The sequence below is a fragment of the Tenrec ecaudatus genome, chromosome 1 (assembly GCF_050624435.1).
Source record: "Tenrec ecaudatus isolate mTenEca1 chromosome 1, mTenEca1.hap1, whole genome shotgun sequence".
NCBI classification, from domain to species: domain Eukaryota; kingdom Metazoa; phylum Chordata; class Mammalia; order Afrosoricida; family Tenrecidae; genus Tenrec; species Tenrec ecaudatus.
In genome coordinates this window covers 38,866,732-38,893,371 of record NC_134530.1, presented here as the reverse complement: position 1 = coordinate 38,893,371, position 26,640 = coordinate 38,866,732, and the positions used below count along the sequence as shown (strand labels likewise).

The window sequence follows — 26,640 nt, the reverse complement described above, 5'->3', positions numbered from 1 at the left end:
ATAGCTGCCAACATGCATTCATAATTAGAACTCGGAATGTAAAAGGTGTAAATATAGGAAAATTGGAAGTTGTCAAGAAAGAAATGAAAGCATAAAGATCGTTTACTATCCCGCTTATCAGATAGAATAGTGTCTGAGGTCTGAAAGGCTTGTTTCCAAACAAGCAGCCATCTAAGTGAGATGTCAACTAAGTCCACATGGAAGAAGCACTCCATCATCAGTCACAAAAGGACTCCGTGTAATTCGAAGTCAAGGGAGGGGCTAGTACCAGAGCCTAAATTCTGAAAATCCGGAGTACAGAAGGCTACGGTTGACAGTGGGAGCCCAAGATTCATCTGTGGCTCTACATAGGAAATAAGGCTCAGAGAATCTCCTCTATCTACAACTGAGGGATGGGAGGAAAGTGCTTACTAAACAGAGAGCTTTGGGGAGAGGAGTGCAGAAGATCAAAGGCATAAATCTGACTCCAACAGTTAAAACTGTGTCAGTAGATCCCCCTGCGATGCATGCTGGACCTGAACTGGTTTCCAAAATTTTCTGTATTTTTGGTTCGTATTGTTTTTGTTTGTTCATATTAGGGTGTATCTCAGAGGTGTCTTGTTATGTTATATATATATTTTCCATTTTTCAGTATATGAAACCCAGGATTGATGACCCTAGAGAGACAGCCAGTAGAGTATGGGGTTCAGGGAGAGGGAGTAAAGTGGGCATGGGGCGATGGAGGAGTCCATGTTTGGAAACTGTGGTAGCAATTGTACGAATCTACTTGATGTGATTGAACTATGAAATTATATATATATTAAAAATTTTTTAAACTAAAAAAAGAGATCAAATGATGCATCACATTGGGTTAATCATTGGGTAAATCTGCAGCACAAGACCTCTTGAAAATGTTGAAAAGCAAGATGTTACTTTGAGGACTAAGGGGCACCTGCCTCAAGCCATGGTATTTTCCATTGCCTCATATGCACATGAACGTTGGACAGTGAATAAGGAAGACCGAAGAAGAATCGGTGAGCTTGAATGGTGGTGCTGGAGAAGAATACTGAAAGTGCCATGGGCTGCCAAAAGAACAAAGAAATCTATCTTGGAAGAGGTACAGCCAGAAAGCTCCTTAGGAGGGAGAATGATAAGATGTGACGTCTCACCTATTTTGGACGAGTTATCCGGAGAGACCAGTCCCTGGAAAAGGACATTATACTTGGAAAAGTGGAAAGGCAGCGAACAATAGGAAAACCCTCAAGGAGATGGCTCGACACAGTGGTCACACAAGGGGCTCAAACATGACAATACTTGTGCGGATGGCCCCGGACTGGGCAGCGTTTTGTTCTGCTCTGCACAGGATGGCTGGGAGTTGGGACCAACCCCACCACACCCCACAGCAACAACAGCAGCATGGCTTCTGGGAAATCCTTTTTCTTTCTCTGTCTTCTAGGCAAATAAGAAATCGAATCAGCTGTTTTCCAGTGTTATAAATCATTGATGGATATTGCCATTAACAATGACGTCTACACCCTCACACTTGTGGATCTTTTACATAATCATTTATTCCTTTTTTATTCTGCATTGGTATTCATGTACTTTCAAGCCAATTATTTTTCCCCTCCCGTGTCTTAAACTTGTCTGTGGACCCTGCACAGCTATTGGACATAGGCACTGGCCGGTGGGGCATGGGGAATGCATGACCTTGAAAGTGGCTGAGACTGAACTTGTCCATTGTGCTCCTGGAGTCACAGGAAGAAAAGGGGCTGAATGCCCAGCCTTCCTTCTCTGTGTACAGCCCAGGATAAACTGGGATCACAGGAAATTCCTGCTTTCGCTTTGTAATGGGCTGGGTCTCTCCTATGATCTTTTATGAGGCCATAAGCCAAGGCTCTTGAACAAAATATTTCCAAAGAGGAAATTATTGTGTCAAATGTATTCAAACTCTTGGTTGCCCTCAGACCTTGCATCACACTTCCTGCCTGCCTAGCACCCTCGGTGGCTTCCCGCGGCTCCTTGTAGGAGGTCCGGCTCGTGCTAAGCTCCTTCCTCATGGAGCTTATGTCTCAGCTACCCTGACCATCTCCTGGAACCCACCATAGGGCCTCTGTACACGCAGTCCCTCCCCCACCAACCACAGGACGCTTGCACACACGGTCCCTTGCCCTCCTCACTGAATGCTGACTGGCCTTTTAGGCTCAGCTTGTGTGTCACTCCCCTGAGGACACCTTCCCAAACCCCTAGCCAGGTTCCCCCTCCCTTCCCCCTCACCGGCTGGATGCTGTTATGAGTCTCACATCAGATTTTTTTCCCCCTTTCAGTTAATGTTTGTTTCACTGGTAGGACAGCCAGTTATACGCTTGGGGACCACTGTCCAGCTAGCTGACTGCTGCTATGCTGTTGTAAGGTGCCATTGAGTCAGTTTCAAAGCACGACAGAACGAAACTCCTCCCGGTCCTGCGCCACTCTCGAAATTGTCCCTAGGCCTGATGCCACTGTTGCAGCCACTGTGCCAACCCACCTGGTTGCTGCCCTGCGCTTTGCCAAGCGCGACGTTCCTTCTCCAGGGACTGCTCTCGCCTGACAACATGTGCAAAGTAAGTGAGATGACATCCTGCCACCTTTGCCTCTCAGGAGCCCTCTGGCTGCACTTCATGACCGAGCCGTCTGTACTTTAGCCGTCCGCGGTGTGTTCAGTATTCTTCTCCAGCACTGCCACACTTCAAAGGCATCGATTCTTATTCATTGTTCAACTTTCACATTCATACGGGGCCATTGGAAATCCTATGGCTTGCGTGGGTCAGGCGCCATAGTCCTCTAAAGAGGTCTTGAGCAACCGATTTATCTCATGCGTAGTTTGATCTCTTGACTTTTGCTTCCATGAGCATTGATTATGAATCCAAGCAACACAAAATCCCGGACAACTTCAACCTTTTCTGTTTGTCATGAAGTCCCCTGTTGGTCCAGCTACGAGAGTTTGGGTTTTCTGTACACTGAGTTGTAATCCCCACTCACGGCTACAATCCTGATCTTTTTCGGGAAGTGGCTCAAGTCCGTCTTACTCGCAGCCAGCGGGGCTGCGTGGCGTTGGGGTGATTCGCTCCGCAGCACTACATGGTAAAGTGAGCTCAGGAATGAGTGTTGCTTCAATAAAACCCTAAACTGTGGAAGTGGCTTTGGGGTGGAACAGTTGGCAGAAGCTGAAGGGACCTTTGAAGAGAATTTTGGAGAGTCTGTTAATAGAAACCTGAGGGTCACCCTTGAGTGAGTGTGTCAGTCTGGGTGACTTGAGAAACAAATCCAGAGACACTCATATGTATCTAACAGAGAGCTTTATATCAAAGAGCAATTGTATATTGAGAAGACAGCCCAACACATTGCAGATCAAGTCCACAAGTCCGATAGCCCATATGTCTGATACTAGTCTATAAATTCCTCTTCAGACTCACACAGCACATGAATGATGCCAAATGCAGGAAGATCACAGGCTGGTGGGTGGAAAGTCTTGTGGATCCAGTGGCGGTGGAAGCATCTCAGTGCTGGCTCTCATCTCCACATGGCTCCTCCAGCTCTCAGAGTGTGTCCCTTCAAGAGGAAGATGCAACAGAGAGGGAGAGAGAGAGAGAGAGAGAGAGAGAGAGAGAGAGAGAGAGAGAGAGAGAGAGAAGCCCACCTCTTCTGATGGCAAGATCAAGAGTGAGAGAGAAAGTTCCCAGAATCCTCATGAGAAGGCCATGCTCAAAAGGAGGCATCATCAGGCTGTGACCTGATTGACAGGCTAGACTCCACCCCTTCACTCTTAATTCCCTGAAGGTGACACGAGATTATGTAACTACCACAGTAAGCAGAGTGAAGGTTTAAAGGAACGTGAGGAAAGTGTTCTTGAAAATTGAGGGAAAGGAGATCCTTGCTATGGAGTGGCAGAAAGTTTCATACATGATACTTGTAATGTAGACAGTAAAATGCATGCCTAATGAACTAAGGAGATTACTAGGCAGAGTGTTGGAAGGTTACTTCTTGCTACTTAAAGTAAAAGGTGAGGAGAGGGATAGGCTACAGGTAAAACCAAACCAAGAAACGCGGAGCCGTCAAGCCGACGCAATCCCATAAGACAGAGAAGCGCCGGCTGTGAATTCCCTAAGGCTGTCATCTTGACCGAAGCAGGCTGCCATAGCTCCTTCCCACAGGGTCTGGTGGGTTTCAGCAGCCAGCCTTTCCGTTAGCAGCTGTGGGCTCAACCACTGCGCCAGTGGGACTCCGTAAGCTAAAGGGAAAAACGCTCAAAAAACAGGGAAGCAGGACTCGAGGTACTGGGTTTGAAAATTCTTAGCCTTTCCAGATGGGCAACAGAATTTGAGGAATCACTTCGGGTGAAAAGTCACATCAAGGACACTCTCTAAAAGACATGATCTAAAGATGAAGCCGCAGGTACGAATGTACAATCCTTTGCAAAGAACTCAGAAAGATCCAAGGTCGTGCTCAAGAGAAGTACTCAAACCATAGAGCTTCCGAGACTTACTCAATCGAGCCGTACAGTTGAGAAATTAAATTACTCAGGCAAACTATACAGCTTCTAAGAAGCTTAAGGGTGTTGCCCTTCAAAGGTCTCTGCAGAATCCCAAGGTGGAGAGGGCTTAAGTCAAAGAAATTTGTGGGATGGCTTTTGTCAGATAGAGTGAACCTCAACAATAAACACTGCCAGCTTGGACTGAACGTAAAAATAAAAGAGGCCTGAAGATGCCCCGCAGCCTCCATAGGCAGGAAGCAGACTGAGAAAACCATCCCTTTCATAGCAAAAGCAAGGTGGCTCAAGGGGCAGAACCGAGAGCCCAGCGTTGTCGGAAAACCACTCTTGAACGGAGTAAGACTGAGGAACTCCCAACATTTTCCCCGCTGGGTTTAATACGGGCTGTGGGCTAGTGGCTCTTATCTGTCTCCTGTTTCCCGCTTTGGAATGGGAGTGTCTGTAGACGCTGTCCCAGGTTGTTGGATGTGTGCAGGAGAAACCAGTGGTCACGTTAGTTCACAGGTCTCCAGAGCAGGAGAGCTTGCCCTGATGGAGCTACACCCAAGGAGGCTTATGTGGTGAGGGCGCGATTTATCTGATGGGATTCTTGACTTGGAACTGGCGCTTTAATGGGATCAGCAGTTCAGGACTCTCCGGAGGGCATTTTAGATGCAGGAGGGATGTAAACTGTGTCAGACCTGGTTGACTAGAGAAACAAATCCGGGGACATTCATGTATGGGTAAGAGAGAACTTTATATCAAGAAGTAATCATGCATCAATAAAACATCCCAGGCCAGATCAAGTCCACAAGTTCAATAGTAGCTCATATGTCCAACATTAGCCCATGAATTCCTCAGACTCATGAAGCACCTGCAATGATGCCAAATGCAGGAAGATCACAGGCCAGTGGGTGGAAAGTCTTGTGGATCCAGTGGCTGTGGAAGCATCTCCAGGGGTCTGGCTGCATCAGCGTGGCTCCATGTGGCTTGTCAACAGGAAGGCAAAGCAGGCAGAGCAAGTGGCCCGCCTCCAGGGAGGAAGAGGGGAAGTCCCCAGAATCCTCATGAGAAGGCCACTCCCGCAAAGAGGGATTGAGGGGCCTGATTGTCAGGCTAGACTCCATCCCTTCATTCTTATTTATCAAGGTGACATGAAATTGTGTAACTACCACATAAACCATTTGGGATCAGAGGGCAAATGTAACAGGCAGTCTCCAAAAGGCCCCCAATAATCTTTCTTTCTGATATTCAAGCCCATATGTAGTGTCTCCTCACATGGTACGGAGCTAGCCTGTGTAACAAATCAGGCGGAAATGATGGGGTCTGAATCCAGAGGCGAGATCATAAACGATAGCACAACTTCTTCCATGCACTCTGGGATCCCTTTGCTCTGGACAGGACATTTGCCCTTTCGTGAGGACACTGCCAGGCACCCCCATGGAGATGTCCACCTGATGCCTCCTGAAAACAGCCAGGTAAGTGGGGGCCACCTTGAGAACAGAAGCTTCGGCTCTAGGTGAGCCTTCAGATGAGCGTGGTACTGGCCCATTGTTTGATTACACCTTCGCCAAAGACCCCGAGTGACGCGTCTTGCCAAATTCTATCGTGCCATCTTCAACTTCCATTTTATCTGCTGGCCACATTTTCCACCCCCAGATCCTTCCTCTTGGTTGCCAATGTTCGCATTCCCATCACCAGGAATTACATGTTTGATCAGTGGCAGACTGAAGACGTCGGTGGAATGCTTCAATTTCTGCATCACTGGCTTTAATGGTTGGGGCGCAAACTCAGATAACGGTCGTATGACCCGGTCTTCTTGTTCACATATGGATATGATGTGGTCACAGGTACCATTGTTCTCCAAGATAGAGCTTAACATTCTCTTTTTGGTAGTGTGATGCCATTCCTCTGAACCGTGCCACATTCCTGGCCCGGTAAACCATGTGATTGTCTGACTCAGAATGGCCAACATCCGTCCATTGGAGCTCTCGACTGCCAAGGATATCAATCTGTATGCATTCCACTTGACTTTGGAAAGTCTTCCTGCATTCATACTTGCGCACATTGTATGTTTTGATTACGAACGGGCGTTTGCGGCCGTCTCTTCTCATATTGAGTTGTGCCGCATCGGCGCGTGGAGTCCCCATTAGCTTTGACCGCTCTATGCCGTTAGGGAGGCAGCTCTTCCCCAGCGTTACAGGGAGGTGTAGAGATGTCTGAAATTCACTCTGAACTGCGTGAGAAATAAGGTGAAACAACGAAGAGGGAGACAGGTACGCGGTGCAGTGTGGCAAGAAGCTGACAGAATCCCGCGGTGGATGTGTAGTATTCACCATAAGACCATTAGACGTGCCTTTGCCTTTCTGTCTGTGTGTGAACATGTTCAACAAAATGCGGTGGGGAAATGGCCGAGTCATTTCTTGGGGGGTGGATACAGGGATTCATCTGAGGATATGATAAAGAAGCAAGGCCAACGGGAGTGAGCTATTTCATTTGCTCTCACTTGGTGTTTTCTAACAATACGGATCTTAATGGTTGGGGAGAGTGTCTCCGTGAAGAGTCAGGAGTGAGACAAGAGGTGGTTGAAGGTACAAGAGGGAGCTGGGGAGGAGGATGGAGAAGCCGGCCTTGACATCAGAAATCAAGGTGAAACCAAGTCATGTACCCGAACATCCCAAACTAGTGTTGTGGTTCGGTGCTATCCAGTTGGTTCCACCCTACAGTGACCTTATGCACAACAGAGTGACACACGACGCGGCCCCGCCCCATCCTGGCGGCTTCCTGTGCCCGAGCCCATTGCTGCTGCCACGGGCGGCGTCAACCTTGTCGAGGGCCTTGCTCTCCTTCGCTGCCCTCCGCTTTACCAAGCATGATGGCCTTCTCCAGGGACTGCTCTCTCCTGACCGCATGGCCAAAGCACGTCAGACGAAGTCTTGTGATGCTTGCCTCTAATGAGCCCTCTGGCCATTTGAGAGACCTGAAACCAGTGCTCAAGAATGGAGTTGACCTGGTGACTCTGCCAGTGAGTCTGGTGAGGCAGGAAGTCTATCTCTTCCCCAGAGGTCAAGAGATCTTCAGGGGAGTAGGTGTCTGTGGGGTGGGCAGGAAGGAAGGCCTAGAGGCCCCGCGGAGCCCACGGCAGCCCCGCAGTGAGTTTAATTATCAGCCTGGCTGAGATAATCCTGTACTTTGAGCACAATTAGATGAGGTCATATAGGTTTCTTCCGGGGAAGTGACTTTTGATAGACCCCAGCCTCCTTCACATGTGTAATGTGGTAAGAAACTTATTTTAAAAACCTTCTAGAGCTGTGGAGGGCAAGGCGAAAGGGGGGGGGCGGGGTTCAGTTACAGAGAATTCTACGCATTTAAGTGAAAGTGTCTACGTTGACATGCTTTTACATATTTGTACGTGTGTGTACACATGCACACACTCACCCAGGGACTGCCTGATGTGTGCATCTGGCCAGAGTCTGCGAGGACGTACACCAAACAGTCAACGGGGGGAGGGGGGTACCAGTGCGATCAGGATTGCAACTGATTTTCAACCTTTGCCTTAATTTAGGTCCATTCCTGTGTGTCCCCCCTCCCCGTGGACTCTGTCTTGCTTTTAGAATAAGACAAATAAGAACAAGATTCAAGAACCACCCTCATGCCAGGAGAGCCACCCATAAGCCACAAACAGTAAGTGCCGATGAATACCTTGATTGATGGTCGGAGACTTTCGGGTCTTGTCCACCACAAATGAGAACATCTTCCCGCCGGCACTCACAGGCCGCTTGGAGGAGCTTGCCTGGACCCTGGTGGGCCTGGGGAAGCTCTGGGACCAGCTTCGCTGCACTGGCCGCATGCCCTGGTGGATGGGAAACTGAGGCGGCGAGGACGACTGGTTCAGCTGCGGTGTGGTCCAAGGTGGCTGTGGCCTTGGCCAGGGGGATGGACTCCTCACCCATGGGTAGGAGGCCTGCAGGGTCAGACAGGAGGGGCCAGGTTACAATCAGCTTGGGTGGTCTCCGCCCCTTTGTTCCAGGCATAGAATTGTAGCCTGGGGCCTCTGCTCATGAGTGACCTCCCCCAGGTAGGCTTCCTGAACTTTCCATAGGCCACATAGCAGCCTGTCATGCCCTTGTTTCCAAGGTGTGCCCGTCCTTCAAGCCTGGCGGCCACGTGCATTCATGCATTTAATAAACCCAACACTCCAACCCTCTGGAAGGAGGCTGAGGCTGAGCGTGGTCCTTCTTCAGGTCTCAGGTCTGATTGTGAACTGCCGAGCTCATAGAGAGTCACTTTTAAGAGATAAGGTACCCTTTGCCTATCTTGCTCACCATTGTAGCCACACCAACTAGAATGAACGCCTGGCACACGGCAAAACCCAGTGGTCCTCGACCTCAGTCAGTGTGTGGAGAGTCCAGGCGTGCCCGCTGGGCTCCACAGGGCTCTTAGTGACTGGTTTCCAAGAAGAGCATCAGGCCTTTCTCCTGAGATGCCCCAGGGTGGGCTCGAACTGCTAACCTTCCGGTGAGGGGTAGAGTGGGTTCACAGTTTTCACCACGCAGGGACTTCTGGCGACAGTAGATCCTCACATGGAGGGAGAAGAACAAATGGGCACAACACCGTGATTCCAGAGCAGCCGCGGGCTCTACCTCCTGCTCTCTCTTCCTCGTCCGGAGAGAGGCTCTGTCTGGAGGGGAGCTCCGTCCGTTAACGCTTCACTCTGCACACTCCCACACCTGACTCTCAGCAGCTGCTCCGGAGCATCGGTGCTGAGATCCCTACGGGGTCCCACCTGGAGGTACACGTCTGTCTGCAGCTGCTGCCAGTGCAGCGCACATCAGCGTCCACCTCTCCTGGGAGCAAGTGCTGAGCGGGCCTGCCGCCTGGCTCTGGTCTGGGTGTCATGCTACCCCTTCTTGCCAGGCAGTTAATGATGACCCTTAAGAGTGCTGTCTTTCATGCACTGAAAGTACCCAGCCTTCACCATGACCTTTCAGGGCGGGCAGGAGAGCACCTCGCTCCTGGGTAATAAATGAGGCTGGGGGAGTCGTGGTGTTTGCCAGTGGTGGAGGTGGAGCTGGGATCAGGTCTCAGATCTCTCTCTCTCTGATCCCTTTCTTCCTCTTCTCACATTCCCCTCCCCTTCCCTCCCCTCCTCCGTGTCCCCCTCCTTCACCAGTGACTTTCCCTCCCTCCCTCTCTATTCTCCTGCCAGAAGAACACACTTTGGAATCCAGCAGCCACGTTCAGCCATCAGCAGGGGCTTGTGGTCCATGCAGGCCACATAGCCAGTCTCCCTGGGTGTAAGCCACTCTTTCTGCACATGGAGACAGCATGCGCTCTGAGACTCCTAATGAGGGGGCAGATAGGATGCTTCCAACATCCGGCACCGGCAGACAGAACTCAGCCTGACCCAACCTTCACGTCTTGACCAGCAGGTCAAGGACCCCATGCAGTCATAGATGGACTCGTGGAGTCACTGAGAAGGGTGTCAGGGGAATCAAACACCCATGTGCCATCACCAGGGGCTACCTGGGCCAGCTCTCACCACAACATTGCCCATTGCCAATCTCTTACCAGGCATGGTACTTAGTAAAGTTTGGGGAGGCACCTGTCAATGACATTTTGCACTGGGCAAATCTGCTGCCCAGGACCTGTTTAAAGAGCAAGGATGTCACTTTGAGGACAAAGGTACACCTGGCCCTCGTTATGGTATTTTCCATCACCTCGATGAAGGTGACATTTGGGATAATGACTAAGGAAGAATCGAAGCATTGGAATTATGGAGCTGGTGAGGAATATCTTCAAGTACCCCAGACTGCCAGAAGAACAAATACACCTGTCTCTAAGAAGGTACAGCCAGAGTGCTCCTTAGAATTGAATGTGGGGAGACAAAGTCAGGGGAGACCACCCCCAAAACTCACTGCCATAGAGTAGATGCCAACTCATAGTGGTCTTAGACAGGCTGTGAATCCTTAAGGGAATAGTTCCTCTTGTGGGGCGCCTGGTAGGTCCGAACCACCAACCGTTTGGTTTGCAGCCCAGTGCTGACCGGATAATGCCACCGGGGCTCCTGTCAAGAGAGACCAGAGCCTGGAAAAGGACATCGTGCTTGGTCCAGCTGAGGGTCAACAACAGCAAAAAGGGAAGGACTGGGCGATGCACTGACAGAGAGGCAGCAACCACAGGCTCAAACCTAACCATGACCGTGAGGGTGATGCCGGCCTGGGCAGCGTTCTGCTCCGTTGTACAGTCACCGTGAGTCAGAACCTCATCCACAGCCTCTAACAACATCAGCAGGAGCTTAACGGTCATTTTGATTTGTCTATTAACATGGTCCTAGTCTCTCCAGGAATTCTTTCCTTGAGTTTCTGGAGGGGAGGCACCCCTCCTGCCCCGCACTCACTTCTCCATCCATCCTGTTCTCACCCCGCCCTCTTCAGGAGCTGCCTGAACTCCACCACACCTGTGACCTGTCCTCACTGGCACATAGCTATTGACTGATCCACAGAAGTCCAGAAGGGCCAGAGTCTGATGCTTCTTACCCCAGGCTTTTAGAAAACAGACAGAGAGATGGGGGCAATGGTACTGGCGTCACTGTTGCTCTGGGGCATCTTAGGCAATTATGAAGGGGCTTCAAAAAGCTCACGGGAAAGTGGAATCAACAGACAATAGAAATCCCCCCACAAACAATGCAAAGCCCCCTCTTATACCTTGCGAAGGTACCGCAGAGGGAAAGCATGTCTCAGGACCAAAGAGCTCCACTTCTGTAGCAACGTGGCGGAGCGCAGAGAGAGCACGTGACCCCACTTAGTGGTCTTTGGGTTTTATCCTGCAGTTTCTCTCTGGGGCAGCCCCGCCAGTGACCCCCCTCCCTGTGGTTCTCAGCCAATCGCAATCTCTGGCCATCGTGATTGGCTAGTACTGGCAGAGCCTCAGCCAGACAGAGGACAAAACCAGGAGCTATAGGTAGCTTTTGGGGACCTCATAGGACTTGAGAGAGTAAGGCCAAAATACGGTATGTGTCAGGCGTTGGGGGCAGGGGACAGTGGAGGGGGCTGGTTTGCGGACCCTGGCTCAGGTGGAAAACCTAAACTGCTCCTTACGGAGCTCAAGTTAGAGCTGGTTTCTGTGACTTGCAGTTCCCAGGACCCTAGTTAACAAGAGCCCCTGAGAGGGTCTGCCAAGGATGCTTAAATGCAACAAAGGCTGCAGCTGGCTTTTGGGGTTCAACATTTTTAAATGAAGGGTTTTTCTTTTCTTTAATGGTAATGGTTGTTTCTTTTTTATAAGCTTGCTATTTCAGACAGGGGAAAGGCCTCAGCTGGACAGTGGAAGTTAGGTCCCTCTGGTGGGCAGACCTGCTCGGTCATCAGTAAGGTCAAGATTTTCTCAGAAATAAATAGCTGCAGTGGAAAGTAAGTAAGTAAAGCCATAAAAGCTCACTCCTGGCTAGGTCCAATTAAGATAAAAATGGAACTTTATATAAAAAAAGGGAACTTGGAGTCAAGGTCACTTGTCAACAAGCCTATTTTCAGAGAAGTTTCATTTAAAAATCCATGCTAATGCCTTTTCCCTTTTAATTTTTTTCTTCCTGTTCCTTCACCAAATGGTATGTTGCGTGGTTGGCTTTTAAATTTTTGTTCTGGAGGCAGCCTGTGCTGTAGTGTAATCCTGGGTGACCCCCCCCCCCCCCAGCTATCTTTACAGAGGAGCAGCGGTTCTCAACCTTGCTCATGCAGCGACCCTGAATACAGTTCCTCTTGTGGTGGTGACCCCCCCCCTCCAACCATAAAATTATTTCCGTTGCTACTTCATCCTTGTAATTTTGCTACTGTGATGAATCGTCATGTAAATAGCTGACAGGCAGGATGTATTTTAATTGTTACAAGTTGAACATAATTAAAATACAGTGATGGATCACAAAAACAATGTGATTGTATATTGTGAAATGTTTATTTCTAATTACAAATAAATGAAATGTTGTTTGGAAGCATGGTGCAGCTTGGGTAACAATCTTACTATAACAACAGTAAACTACATTGCTACATTTTGCCACAGTCTGCATAAAAAACCAACATCAGTGCGAGGGCTGAGAAAGGTTGAGATACATAACTTCTTTCTCACCAGATCAGCATATCTGCATGTGGGCGGACCCGCCTGGAGACGGATAGAGGAGCCGTGTCTTGGCTCCTAAGACCATCGAAAAGATGTGTTTTCGATGGTCTTAGGCGACCCCTATGAAAGGGTTGTTCGGTCCCCAAAGGGGTCTCGACCCACAGGTTTAGACCGGCTACAGTAGCGGCTTTTCAAATGCCGGGACTCGCCATGGTCACACCCACTGCTGAATGCACACTTAGCAGCCTCAACACACTCTGGTCAATGATGTACCCAAGAAATCCGAATCCACTTCTTTTTCTGATTAGCAACTTAGTTTTCTTGTATGATCACTTCAATGTCTGCTTTTTAACCTTGTAAAGGGGTGAAGATTGAGCGCTACACCCTGAAAATTCAGGGTAGGGTTGTGTACACCACTTTGCCCCTGAAGAGCTGGTTGTATGCTCTGCCATTTGTAACCGTTGGCTACCGCAGGGAGGACACACCTGTGGCAGAGCTGTGCTGTGGTGTAACACAGAGGGCCCCTTCTCATCATCCAAGCAGTCTGCTAGCGGAGGGGAGAGGCGTGTGTATTTTAAAGCCCATTTTATAGAGTAAGAAACAGAGTTCTGTGAGCCTAATGCTCCTAATGTCCTGTAGCCGGGAAGGGGCGATGCTGTTTGAAATCCAACACCTGTACTCTCAGAGCTTCTGGGTCATTCGAAGTCATGATTTATAACTGCTTTCAGCGCTCACAAAAGGATTTCAGGTGATCGGGCCATGAAAAATGAAAGATTTCATGATTCACGAAAAAGGTAAATAAGAAATAGATTGTATGATGGACTGCAAGGTGTCCAGTGGGCTATTTACAAATAGATTTTTCTAGGAACACTGGCAACTCCCTTCTGGAGTTAACTCGTGCTGCACACAACTTCCTGGAAGCAGTTTGGAACAACACAGCCTCCTGGGAGTCTGGCCTGGGCTTTATTTACCGCTGTGCCCGAGGGGTGCTGGGCCAGCTCGGACCAGCTCGTGAGAGCTGGTTATTAACTTCTCGGGAATTCTGTGAGTGTTGGCACCACATCGATCCAGTACAGCGAAATAACTTCGAGAGCACGGATCATAGTAAAATAGGACCAAGTAATTGCAAAGTATGAGTGACACTAATCCTAAGTACCCTAACTTAACAGTCTAAGTTTATATTTCAATGTTGGTGAGTGGCAGTACTCACCTTAAACCTAAAACCGAGAAGCCTTTGTGGAGCATTGAGTAAGCACGGGCTTACTAAACGTCTTCCCGACAAGTTACCTTACCCTACGTCAGCATCAACTGTACTGGGGGTTGGGCAGTGGGGGCTGGCTTGATGTCCTAGTGGGTTCCATGCTGGGCGGCTGACTGTAAGGTCAGCAGCGTGAGCTCCCCAGCATTCCTCGGGTGAAAGATGGGGTTCCCTTCTGCTCCCATCAGGATGTGCCGCCTCCGCAACGCACAGGGGCAGTTTCACTCTGTCCTGGGGATGGGGCTGAGTGGGAGCCCCTGAAAAAGCAGTGAGCTTGGTTTGCCTTTTTGTTTCATGCCCAAGAAAGAACTTTTTTTTTTTGTCAGCTGTGCGATGGTCGGCTTGCAACAGAAAATCACAAGGCGTGCTAACGGGCAGAACACACAGCTGAGGCAACAGAGGAAGCATCAGAACCAACTTTTGAGCTGACAGAGGTTTGGGGATCAGAAGACAGGGAAGTGGAAATTGCTGCAGTGCCTAGGCGAAGGTGATGGGGTGGCCGACAAAACCAAACAAAGGCAAGCCTAGCTTCCACATGCAGCTCACTCAGAGAAGAGTTCCTTGGATCCCCTTCCAGGGCCGAATTCCTCATTGTCCATTCTCCTTGGGACCTGGTGATGCGGTGCAGGGGTTTCCAAGGCTCACATCTGCATGGCAAGCAGACGGCCACCTCTTTCTCCTAGGGAGCAGCTGGTGGGTGTGAACTGCTGACCTTCTGGCTAGCAGTCAAGCGCTTAATCACTGTGCCACCGGGACTCCTTTACTTGTCACCCCACAATTGTCGTGATGGGAGGGAGCACCTCAAGGTGGGCGGAAGCACATAGACCATAGCACAGGGGAGCAACTTTCTGCAAAAGTCAGGATAGAGGGATGTGTCAAAGCAGAGCAGACACTGCAGCTGAGAGGTAGTGACAGATGGGGCTTCTGTTGCAGTGGCTTCAGATTCACCTTGGGGGTCCCCTCAACTCAAACAGGACACTCTTTTTCAGACCCCACGAAAAGGATAAATAATGCTCAGGATTTTCATTTTGAGAAACCAGATAATACATTTTACAACACCAAAGAGCCCAGTCACTGCCCGACCGAGCCCACTCCTCCCAGGCTTAGTTAGCCCTGTGCAATGTAAATCCGCATAGCAACATGCAACGTTGGGCTATGCTGACCCTACAGGACAGTGTAGACCTGTCCCTGGGCATTCACATAGCATCTCATGGCAACACGGTGATCAGCTTAGAGCAGTAGACTGACAGGTGGTTTAGGGAGCTCATTCTGCTTCTCACGGGGAGTACAACAGAGCGAAACACTGCCCGGTCCTGAGCCACCCTCACAACTGTTCTCATGTCGGAGCCCATTGCTGCAGCCGCGGGGTCCAATTTCTCCTCGACGGCCTTCCTCTTTCCACTGGCCCTCCTTCACCTGGCACGAGGGTCTTCTCCAGGGACTGCTCTCTTCTGACAACACGTCCCAGGTGTGCGAGACCAAGTCTCGCCACCTTTGCCTCTAAGGAGCATCCTGGCTGTACTTCCCCCGAGGCTGATCTTTCTGTTCCCTGGCAGCCCACGGTATCTTCAATATCCGTCACCAGCACCGTCCTCCAAATGTATCCACCTTCGGTGGACTTCCTATTCCACGGCCAACGTTCACAGGCATGTGAGCCAGCGGAAAATACCATCGTAGCTCAGTCCTCACAGCCGCATTCTCGCTTTCCCGCACTGTGGAGAGGTCTTGTGCAGCAGATTTATCAAATGCAATATTGGAAAATCTGCTGTTGTGATCCATAAGGTTTTCGTTGGCTCATGTCTTGGCCTTTCTAACTAATCTTCGTTCTGAAGTGCTGCTGAAACCTGCTCACATGGGTGATCCTGCAGGTATCTGGAACATGGGTGTCACGGTTTCTAACATCATAGCAACATGCAAGCCACCCTGGTACCATACACTGACAGATGGGCTAGAGAAGCTGAATTCAGTCCTTGTATCTTAGACTTTTACCTCTCTTTCTTTCTTTCTCAATTTGCCTGACCTACCTTCATTTCTCCTTCTGGATTTGCTCCTAATTTGGGGGAAAGAGACACAATCCTGAGTCCATGAAACTCTGGTGGCTCCCTGTGGCTCCAGGGGAGGCAATGTGACCCATGCCCACTTACTGACCCTACCATGAACTCAGTGGTTCAAAGTTGCCCAGATGGGCCTTGGAAGAAAGGCCTGACATTCTATTTCCGAAAGGTCACCCCAAAACAAAACAACCCAAACTCACTTCCATCCAGTCAATTCCAACTCACAGTGGCCTTGGAAGGTAGGGTGGAACAGCCCCTGTGGGTTTCTGAAACTGTAGCTCTAGAAGGGTGTAGAAAGCCTCATCTTTCTCCCACGGAGCGGCTGGCGGTTTGGAACTGCTGACCCTGTGGGGAGCAGTCCATTGTGTAACCCGCTGCTTCCCCAGGGCTCCTAGCTGTTGAAAATCCTGGGATCAGCAGTTCTACTCTGTAACAACACATGGGGTTTCCAGGAGTTGAAATGAACTCACTGGCAACGGCTACGGCATATTTGGAAGGCCTATTTCAAGCTTCCATTTGAAGAGGCAACGAACATATCGCTCAAAACCAATGAAGTAGCGCGGCTCCTGGAGGATCGCAGGGGTTCTGTGTGGGTTCGTTCTCTCTCTCCCATCTCCACTTCTGCTTTTAAGCTCTTCTTTCAGAGATGGTGCAAGCACACGTGAAGTGCCGGTGCAGGAGCAGTAAGACTGTTTCTGGAAACGGCCAGAGAGTAGAGACTGGCATCCTGGCCCAGCCCATGCCATTTTCGAAATGACTCAACTCTGCCCTTGAAGAGGGAAAGCAGCGGCACACAAAAATGGCAATGGATGGACGTGGCTGCTTTCCAATGAAAGGTCACTTATAAAAACAGGCCTTCAGTGTGCCACCCTCTGGTTAAGAGCTTGGTGCTTATTGTTAAACAGCTTCGGTCCTAAGCCCTCCGCTGGCCCTCAGATTTGGCTCTGGGAGGCCGATGAAGGCCTTCCTCTTCGCTCCTCTGAAGAGCAGCTGGGCCACAGCGACTGCTTCCTTCGTGAGATGGGAATGAGATTGGACGTCTAATGTGCTCGGAACATCTCTGCCCATAATGAGTGTTCAATAAGCATTAGCTACCAGGCATTATCATTGTCAAAGAAGAGGTGGAAAGGGAGTAATTGAGTTTGTCTGGGGAACTGCAGTGCATCCCAGGGGAACAGAGGCCGGGAAGGGAAAGGAGGGAGGAGAATATCAAAAACAGAGTGTTCTCATCCAGGCCTCCTGTGTTTCCCTAAGGGCTCTCATCCCTCAGCTGTACATGAGATCACAGATGGGCTTGTAGAAGTGGGTTTACAGAGCCTTCCTGAAGTCTCCTGCAAGGGAAGACTGGTGCCCTGGGCTCTACTATTAGGAAAATCATCTAGGCAGGGATTCAGAATGTCTGGATTTCATCCTGGTTTGGCTGTAACAGACACATAGCCTTGGGGAAGTGGCCGTGCCCCTGAGGGTAGACACCCATTAATGAAACAATAGTGGTGGTCCCAGTGGCCTCTAGAAAAACTCTGAAGGGTCATGGGTACCCTGTCTGGCAAGCATTGCAAACTGAGCTCTGAAGGGTTTAAGTAGGCTAGCCTGGTGGCATTTGCCCTTGGATCTGTCTGACTCCACGGCCTGCTTTTTCCACGACACTCCAACAGAACAAAAACCCAGCCACATCCGGGGCTGTTGAGTCTGTCTCATGGTGAACAACCTCACAGGGCTTTCTTCTCTGGAATCTTGGCAGGATCTTTCTGGAAGCGGATCACCAGGCCTTTCTGGCCTCTCTTCTGTACCCCCATCCTGGCGAGCTCCCATTGCCAACTTTTAGGTTAGCAGCCCATCCCAAAATGTCCCCTTGAAGGAGGAGCAGCAAAGACTACAGGCCAACAGAGGGCGCTCTGCACATCTGGTGTGATGTCATGAGGCGGCAGGAAGGAAGGACCCAGGAGATACAGGTGAGTTTCTGGCTGGGACAGACACAGGGCTATTGTTCTTAGGTGCTGTCAGGTTGGTTCTGATTCACAGGTACCCTTGCAATGGAGTGAAACGATGCCCGGCGCTGCACCATCCTCACAGCCGTCCTTCAGTTTGAGGCCACTGATGCAGCCACTGGGCCAATCCACCTCATCCAGGGCCTTCCTCTTTTTTGCTGCACCACCGCTTTACCGAGCATGATGTCCTTCTCCAGGGACTGGTCTCTCCTGATAACATGTCCAAAGTAAGTCAGAAGAAGTCTCACCATCCTTGCCTCTTTTCCAAGACAGATCTGTTTGTTCTCTTGGCAGGCCACGGTGCTCTGAATATTCGACAACACTGCAGTTCTACGTCAGCCTTCTTTATTCAATGCCCAGCTTTTGCATGCGCATGAGGCCATTGGCAATGCCATTGCTTGCTCAGGTGAACCTCAGTCCTCAAAGTGAATCTATGCTTTTCAACACTGTCAAGAGGTCTTGTGCAGCAGATTTGCCAAAGAAGAGCATCGTCTGCTCTCTTGACTGCTGTTTCCGTGATTATTGCCTATGGATCCAAGAAAGATAAAGTCTTTGATGACTTCAATCTTTTCTCCAACTATCCCTTGGCGGTGCAATTGTCAGGATTTGGGTTTTCTTTACAATGAGTTACAATTCGTGCTGAAGGCTGTAGACCTTGAACATCATCAGCAAGTGCTTCAAGTCCTCCTCCCTTTCAGCAAGCGTGGTGGAATGAAATTTCTTAATCAGGTTCTTCTGTTCAAGCCTCTGTAATTCCAAACAAGTGACTGGGTTGGACTAGGGCATGTGAAACATTAACAGAAGGGATTGGTCAGTTTTAGTTATGACATCCCTGCCCCCCAGACTATAAGCAGGAGCAGACAGAAATTCCAGGACTCTTGGAAGAGCATGTTCTAGATCTCTGTCTGCTGTCTGTACTGGCAGAGGCAGACACCAGCGGCACCAAAGACAAGGAAATCCTGAGGCAGAACAGAAGGGCGATGCTGACACTATGGGACTGGGAGGCACTATGGGTCAGGAGGACTTCCTGGCCCACAGAAGAGGAGGTGGCTGAGAAGCTGAGGCCTGGAGAGAGATTTGGTTGTTGGCTAAGGAGCGGTGTTGCTGTGGACCAATGACTACATTCTTACGGTTAACTGACTCCAGCCTCCTAATTGCGAGCATTATTGGTGAGTTCTGTGTGGCCCTTAAATGCGTTGTGGAAGTCAGCGTAGAAGTAGAGTGCTGTGGGAGGAACAGTGGGTATCAGAATAGGGTAGAAAGATGGAGACTGGAGGCATGCCTGCCCTTGCCTCCTGGCAACATGGAAGCCAGAGGAGGTCAGATCTGTCCATGCCCCCCTCCTCCATCCTCCCATGCTGTTTTCATAGCAAGCAAGGCATGTCATCAGCACATTGCAGGTTGTTAATTAGCCTTCCTCCAATCCTGCTGCCACTTTCTTCTTCATATAATGCAAATTATCCACTCAGCGTGCAGATTCATCGCGTCCGGTGAAAGGATGCACACCTGACACACACCTGTTCTGATTTCCAAACACGCAGTGTGCCTTGTTCTGACGGAATGATTGCCTCCTGGTCCGTGTGCAGGGTCCTCAGGAACACAGGATGTGTTCTGGAATTCACATTCTTCTCCATGCAATCCGTGGTTTCTTATGATCCACATAGTCAAACGACTTTGCATGTTCAATAAACAGAAACAAGTAAACATTTTCCTGGCATTGTAGACTTTGAGCCCAGATGCATCTGATTCCATCTGAGTGACACCCTTCTTTTCACATCCTTTCCTGAATCCGGCTTGCATTTCTGGAAGCTCCCTGACAATGTACTGCTACAACTGCTGTCAAATGGTCTTCAGCAAAACTTTACTTGCTTCTGATATTAATGATTTTGTATTCTGTGAGGTACCTTTCTCTGCCATGGGTACAAATATGGATCTCTTCTAGTCGGTTGGCCAGATAACAGTCTTCCAAACTTCTTGGTGTAGGCGAGTGAGCGCTTCCGGTGCTTCACCAGCTTGTTCAAACCTATCAACTGGTATTCTATCAATTCTTGGAGCCTTGTTTTTGAATAATTAATGTCCTCAAAAGACCTAGGGCCTCTTCCTGTAGTACTATTGGTTCCTGGTCATATGCTACCTCACGGAATGATTAAATGTTGATCAATTTGCTTTGGTACAGCAACTTAGTGTTTTCCCTCCATCTTAAAAAAAATCATTTATTAGGGGCACATACAATTCATCACAATCCATACATAAATCAATTGTGTCGAGCACATTTGTACATTCATTGCCCTCATCGTTCTCAAAACATTTGCTCTCCACCCAAGCCCCTGGCATCAGGTCCTCATTTTTCCCCTCCCTCCCCCTCACTCATGAACCCTTGATAATTTACAAATTATTATTTTGTCACATCTTGCACTGTCCGACATCTCCCTTCACCCACTTTTCTGTTGACCGCCCCCCCAGGAGGTTTTATGTAGATTCTTGTAATCGGTTCCCCCTTTCCACCCTACCCTCCCAGTATCACCACTCTCACCACTGGTCCTGAGGGATCATCTGCCCTGGATTCCCTGTCTTTCCAGTTCCTATCTGTACCAGTGTCCATCCTCTGGTCTAGCCAGACTTGTAAGGTAGAATTGGGATCATGATAGTGGGGTGGGAGGAAGCATTTAGGAGCTAGAGGAAAGTTGTATTTTTCATCGTTGCTACATTGCACCCTGACTGGCTTGTCTCCTCCCCAAGACCCTTCTGTAAGGGGATGTCCAGTGGCCTACAAATGGGCTTTGGGTCTCCACTCCACACTCTACCCCCTCATTCACAATGATATGATTTTTTGTTCTGATGATGCCTTATACCTGATCCCTTTGACACCTTGTGATCTCATGGGCTGGTGTGCTTCTTCCATGTGGGCTGTGTTGCTTCTGAGCTAGATGGCTGCTTGTTTACCTTCAAGCCTTTAAGACACCAGATGCTATATCTTTTGATAGCCAGGCACCATCAGCTTTCTTCACCACATTTGCTTATTCACCACTCTGTCTTCAGCGATCATGTCAGGAAGGTGAGCATCATGGAAGGCCAGTTTAATAGAACAAAGTATTCTTGTATTGAGGGAGTACTTGAGTGGAAGTGGCCACTTCTTGAGAAGCGAACAGCCTCTTCACCTGGGGCCTGTATGAAGATACTTGCATAAAAGTCTCCACCTAGCTGGGGCAGGGTTGGGGTGGGGAGAGAGGAAGGTGGAGGGAGGGCTCTGCTGGGAAAAGCTCAGCAAAACACAGGAGATGCCATGCCCCTAGGGGAGCAGCTGTGCGGGTGGCTGTAGGCCTCGTGGAAGAACAAAGGGTGTGGCTGCCTGTTGAGACTTGGACAGATTTGATGAGCCATCAAAGAGTGTGAAAATGTCAGTGTGCTTCACTGGCTCTCCAGCCTGAGTCTGTGCTATTGCACCAGATTAAATGGTTTCCTCCACTCTCCCGTCTACAGGTGTTGAATGTGCACTGACTCGCTGGTCTTTGGAAAAATCGCTTCTCGTCTCTGGGTGTCTACTCCTTGTCTGTAAAGTGAGGACCATCGAGGTTGTTGTGAGCACTCAGGGGAAGGCGGTCAGTCGTTTTGCACAGTGTCCCCATCAGCTACCCCACACACCCAGTCCCTGTGGGGTGCATTTCAGCTCAGGGCAAACCCACGGGTACAGACTTTTCAATGGCTGATTTCACCTCCCCCCCCCCGCCAGAAACAGACCACCAGGCCTTTCAACCAAGGTGCTTCTGGGTGGACATGAAGCTCCAACCTTTTGGTTAACAGCCAAGTGCATAGCCCCCCAGTTACACAAAAACACCAACCAACCACTGGGTCGTTTCTGGCCCGTGGTGGCCCTGTGTGCTGTAGGGTGGACCAGCTCTCCACAGGGCTCTCGTGCTTGTGGCCCCGGGGAAGCAGGCCACCAGGCGTTTCCCCAAGGTTCCTCGGGGGGGAGGGGGTTGAACCATGAACCCACTGGTTAGTAGTCTCCTGCTTGGCCGTTTGTACAGCCCAGCGATTCCTCATGCCAGTGGGAGATCCTCTGCTTTCTCTTGCTACAGGTCAGCCTCTTGTCCTTCCCCGCCAGGCGCCAGAAGCCTTTGAAGGCATGGTTCACCGCTTCCCAACATTGGTCTACATATAAGAAGCACATCTTAAGGGACGTTCCCCCAGAGTTTCTCTGGGGGCGATGGAAATGTTCTTAAAGTAGATTGTGGTGGCGGCTGTACATATCTTTCAGTCTCCTAAAGCATATTGGATTGTGTACTGAATGTGGGTAGATTACATGGTGTGTAAATGACATTCCTCATGCCTCAGCTAGCGGTCAAGTGCTTAATCATGCACACCACTCAAACATTGCAGGGCACAGTGCCGCTCCGGAACACGGGCTGTCCCACTAGATGGCAATGGTTTTTGCGTATTTGTAGCACCATTGTCACGTGACGCATGCTACGCTTGAGTGTAATTCCAAGAAATGACCAGAGGGAGCTAAGACTCTCCTCTGACCCCAGCTTCCCCAGAGACAGCGAGGAATCCGTGGCTGCCCCTTGTGTGAGGCCACAGAGCGAAGCCAGATGAAGACTCAAGGGTCCTCTTGGGCCCCCTCTGTGCCCCAGGCTGCAGGAAGGCGACGCCGCACAGCCCCTCCTGCCCCACTGCCCGGCGGTGGCCACACTCACCGTGGGTGGGTTTTCAATCACCAGTTCGTGGGTCAGCCCTGTGGCCCCAAACCTCAGGATGTCCCCGGGCAACAGCTTCACCGCCACATTCTGGATGTGGCAGTCATTGACGAAGGTGCCGTTTCGGGAATTGAAGTCCTGCAGGATGAAGCTGTGCTCCGACTCGTTGTATTCGATGAGCGCATGGTGGTTGTCGATGTCAGCAGACTGCAAGGGAGAAGGGGGCGGACAACCTTCATCGTAACCTGGCCGTGAACACGACTCACCCGCGTCACCTCGCCAGGTGCTCACCACCATCCTCATTTTACACGAGGATGCCGAGGGTCAGAGAAGGTCAGTGACTTGCCCACGGCCACATTTACTGAATGGCGGAGCTGAGCTGTGTCCCATTTGACTCGATGCCCTGGAAGAGGTACTCAGGTGGCTAGGTAGAAAATCAGGGAAAGCAGAGAGGCAAAAGGACCTCGGGGGCATCTCAGGGGGCACATGGTTGGCCAGAGAACTGCCTTTTCCCACACAGGGTGAGTTTCAGGTCCCAGACAGAAGGGTGGGAAGCAGAAATAGCCCAAGACACCACTGTTCTACAAACATCAACTGTTGGACAAACCTACAATGATAAAGCCAAGGTCACGGCTAGGGTACACACACATAGTTGACCAGCAATGTAATGACGGTCATACGTATTCATTTGCTCTGTACACTTTTTTAGACTAACTTCTGAAAAATAAAGCCAAACGAAAACCACGGCCTTCGAGTCGATTCTGACTCCTGGCTGCCCTACAGGATAGGGTGTAACTACCCTCGTGGGATTCCAAGACTGTAACTCTTTGCGGGAGCAGGAAGCCTCGTCTTTGTCCCTAGGAGCTGGCAGGTGGTTTCGAACTGCTGAGCTTGCCAGCACAGCCAGCACGAGACCCGGACTCCATGCTGAGACTCACTCACGGAGATGAGATTACCAGCGCATAAAGTGCCCACTGGAAAGTGAACGATTCAGTGGCACTGGCTCCAGTCAGTGTTGTACAACCACTGCCTCTATTTCCACCCCACCCAAGTACAGCCCAGCACCCAGAAAGCAGTTTCTCCCCATTCCCAGCCCCTGCAAGCACCCATAAGTATTCTGTCTCTCCAACTCTGCCCAGCCTGGGCATTTCCTATAAACGGGACCCAGACGACACATGGCCTTTGTGTCCTCTTGACGTAATATGTCCACATTCGTCATCATGAATCCCCCCACCCCACTATGCCTACAGAACGCCGTCTGTTTATCCACTCATCCCTTGGCGGACAAGTGGGAGGGTCCCACCTTTGGGCGAGTGGGAATAGTGCCTGCTTTCCCTTCTTTTGAGTATTTGCCTGGGAAAAGAAGTGTAGGATCAGATGGAAATTCATACCTCAACCCCCGAGAAACCATCAACCTTTTTGTTCCCCACAGCAGTGCGACCATGTGACACTCCCACGAGCCGTGTACCGGGGTGGCGATGTCTCCACGCACTGGCCAGCACTCGTTAATGAGGGTTTGCTTGGTGACAGTCACAGCCCCAGGCTTGAAGCGTGCCTCAGCGTGGTTCGGATTTGCCTCCCCCACGTTACTAGTGAAGGAGGAGCCCTGGCGGTGCTCTGGTTGAGACAGCCAGCCGTTCTGACCTGGCCCCCAGCCCCGCAGGAGGAGGATGTGGCCGCCTGCTCCCAGAAAGATGGGCAGCCATGGAGCCCTGTGGGTGGCGGCTTCCTGTTGCCGTGAGTCATAACTGACAGGGAGGCAGTTGCTATCCTGTGCCATTAGGTCGGTGCCGACCCCTAGAGACCCTATGTGCCACAGAAGGAAGCACTGCCCGGTCCTGCCACATCCTCACACGTGTTCTGCTGTGTGAGCCTAGCGTTGCAGTCTGTGTGTCAGTCCATTTAGTGAGGGGTCTTCCTCCTTAACCCCGGCCCTCCCCTCGACCGGGCATGACGTCCTTCTCCAGGGCCCGCTCTCTCCTGACCACACGCCCAAAGTATGTGAGCTGAAGTCTCTCCCTCCTTGCCTCCAAGGCGCACTCTGGACACTCTTCTTCCAAGACAGATTGTTTTTTTTTTTAGTTCTCTTGGCAGTCCATCCATCTGTCAAAAGTATTAGACAGCACCATAATCCAAGGCATTGATTCTCCTCCGGTCTTCCTTGTCCGATGTCCAACTTTTTCATGCATACGAAGCGACCAACAATACCATGGCATGGGTCAGATGCACCTTAGTCCGCAATGCAACATCCTTGCTTCCACACTTCAAAGGGGTCCTGGGCAGTGGGCTTGGTTTCCATGGGCAACGATGTTGAGCATCTTCCCATGTGCTTGTTGACCATTTTGGAGAAATATATTTTCAAGGCTTTTGCCCATTTTAAGAACAGGGTTGCTTGCCTTTAAAACAAACCCACTATCTTTTGTTTTTTGTTTTGGAAATACACACAGCGAAACAGACGTTTGAAGCACAGAGATAGCTTTATGTGACAAGGATGACAATTTGATGGCATTCTTCAGGTTGGGCAGCTGTTTTCACCCTCCTTTGCTGAAATGTGGCCCCGAGGGTGCCCACTGCTGAGGAATCGGCCACTGACAACCTTCTGCATACTGAAGCCCCCGCGAGTGGAAGAAGAACACGGTCAGAAAAGGTGCCAGACTATGAGCCTCTCGGGTCAGAAGGCACCCACAGAATGAGCGAGGAAGAGCTGCCCTCTCAAAGTACCACCGACCACAATGACATGGATGGAGTAGAGCTTGTGGGGGTCAAGACTAGAGGGTCTTCATTTACTGATGAGGGAGACTCAAAATGAAAAGAAAGAGCTGCAAAATTCTACTAATAATCAGAACTTGGAATGCATAAAGGACGGATCTAGGAAAACTGGAAGTTATCAAAGATGAACTGGAGCTCAAGACGACCACAGTTCTAGTCATTAGTGACAGGGAGGCAGCGGGCATTGGCCATTTTGAACCAGAAAATCATATGTTTTACTCTGCTGGGAATGACACACTCAAAAGGACTGACCTTGAGTCATCATCCAAAAGGACATGTCGAGATCTACCTTGAAGTAAGTGCCAGTGCTGTCTGACAAGACTGTATCTATCTGCATTCAAGGGAACCCATTCAAAACAACTACTATTCAAATGTATGCACCAAACATCGTTGAAGGATTCTGTCAATGTCTTCAGTAAGAAGTTGATCAAACGTGTAAAGATGCATTGATAGTAGTTGGCAACTGGAATGCAAAAGTTAGAAACAAAGAGGAAGGAACAGTAGCTGAAAAGTAGGGTCTTGGTGAGAAAAATGAAGCTGCAGACCCCATGCTAGAATTTTATAAAACCAACGACTGTTCACAGCAAATACTTTTTTATCCAATAACACAAACGATTACTACACATGACCTTCTCCAGAAGGAACACACAGAAATCAAACTGATTACATCTGTGGGAAGAGACTATGGAGACGCTCAAAGACAACAGTCAAAACAAGGCCAGAGGCTGACTGTGGAGCAGAACATCAATTGCTCCTCCGTAAGTTCACGTTGAAGTTGAAGAAAATTATAAACAAGTCCACAAGAGCCAAAATATGACCTTGAGTAAATTCCACTGAATTTCAAGAACATCTCAAGGACAGAGTTGGTACACTCAACACTAGTGATAAAAGACCTGATGCGCAGCGGAAGGACATCAAGAACATCATTTATGAGGAAAGCAAAAGGTCACTCAAAGGACAGGCAAGGAAGAAAAGGTCAAAGTGGATGTCAGAAGTGACCCTGAAACGTGCTCTTAATAGTAGAGTAGTGAAGGCAAAGGAAGAAATGATGACGTCAAAGAGGTAAACAGAAATTTTCAAAGGCCAATTCAAGAAGACAGAGTAAAATGTTATAATGAAATGTACAAAGAACGACCGTTAGAAAGTCAAATGGAAGAACATGTTCAGCATATTTTAAAGTAAGAACTCAAGAAAAAAATAAGCCTTGAGTTGCAAGATTTTGTGGGCAAAACATCGAATGATGCAGACAGTATCAAGAGAACGTGGGCCTTTTTGT

At 49.7% G+C, this 26,640-nt stretch overlaps 1 protein-coding gene across 1 annotated transcript in view; it reads right to left on the bottom strand.

Annotated features, from left to right (window-relative positions):
• Positions 1-26,640, bottom strand: part of FHAD1 (forkhead associated phosphopeptide binding domain 1) — a 145,393-nt gene that overhangs the window by 103,448 nt on the left and 15,305 nt on the right. Inside the window, exons 2-3 of the mRNA XM_075561659.1 lie at positions 22,596-22,802; positions 8,189-8,450 (exon numbers count right to left, since the gene is read on the bottom strand). Coding sequence (XP_075417774.1) covers positions 8,189-8,450; positions 22,596-22,802 — 469 coding nt within the window. The remainder of the gene's footprint in view (positions 1-8,188; positions 8,451-22,595; positions 22,803-26,640) is intronic.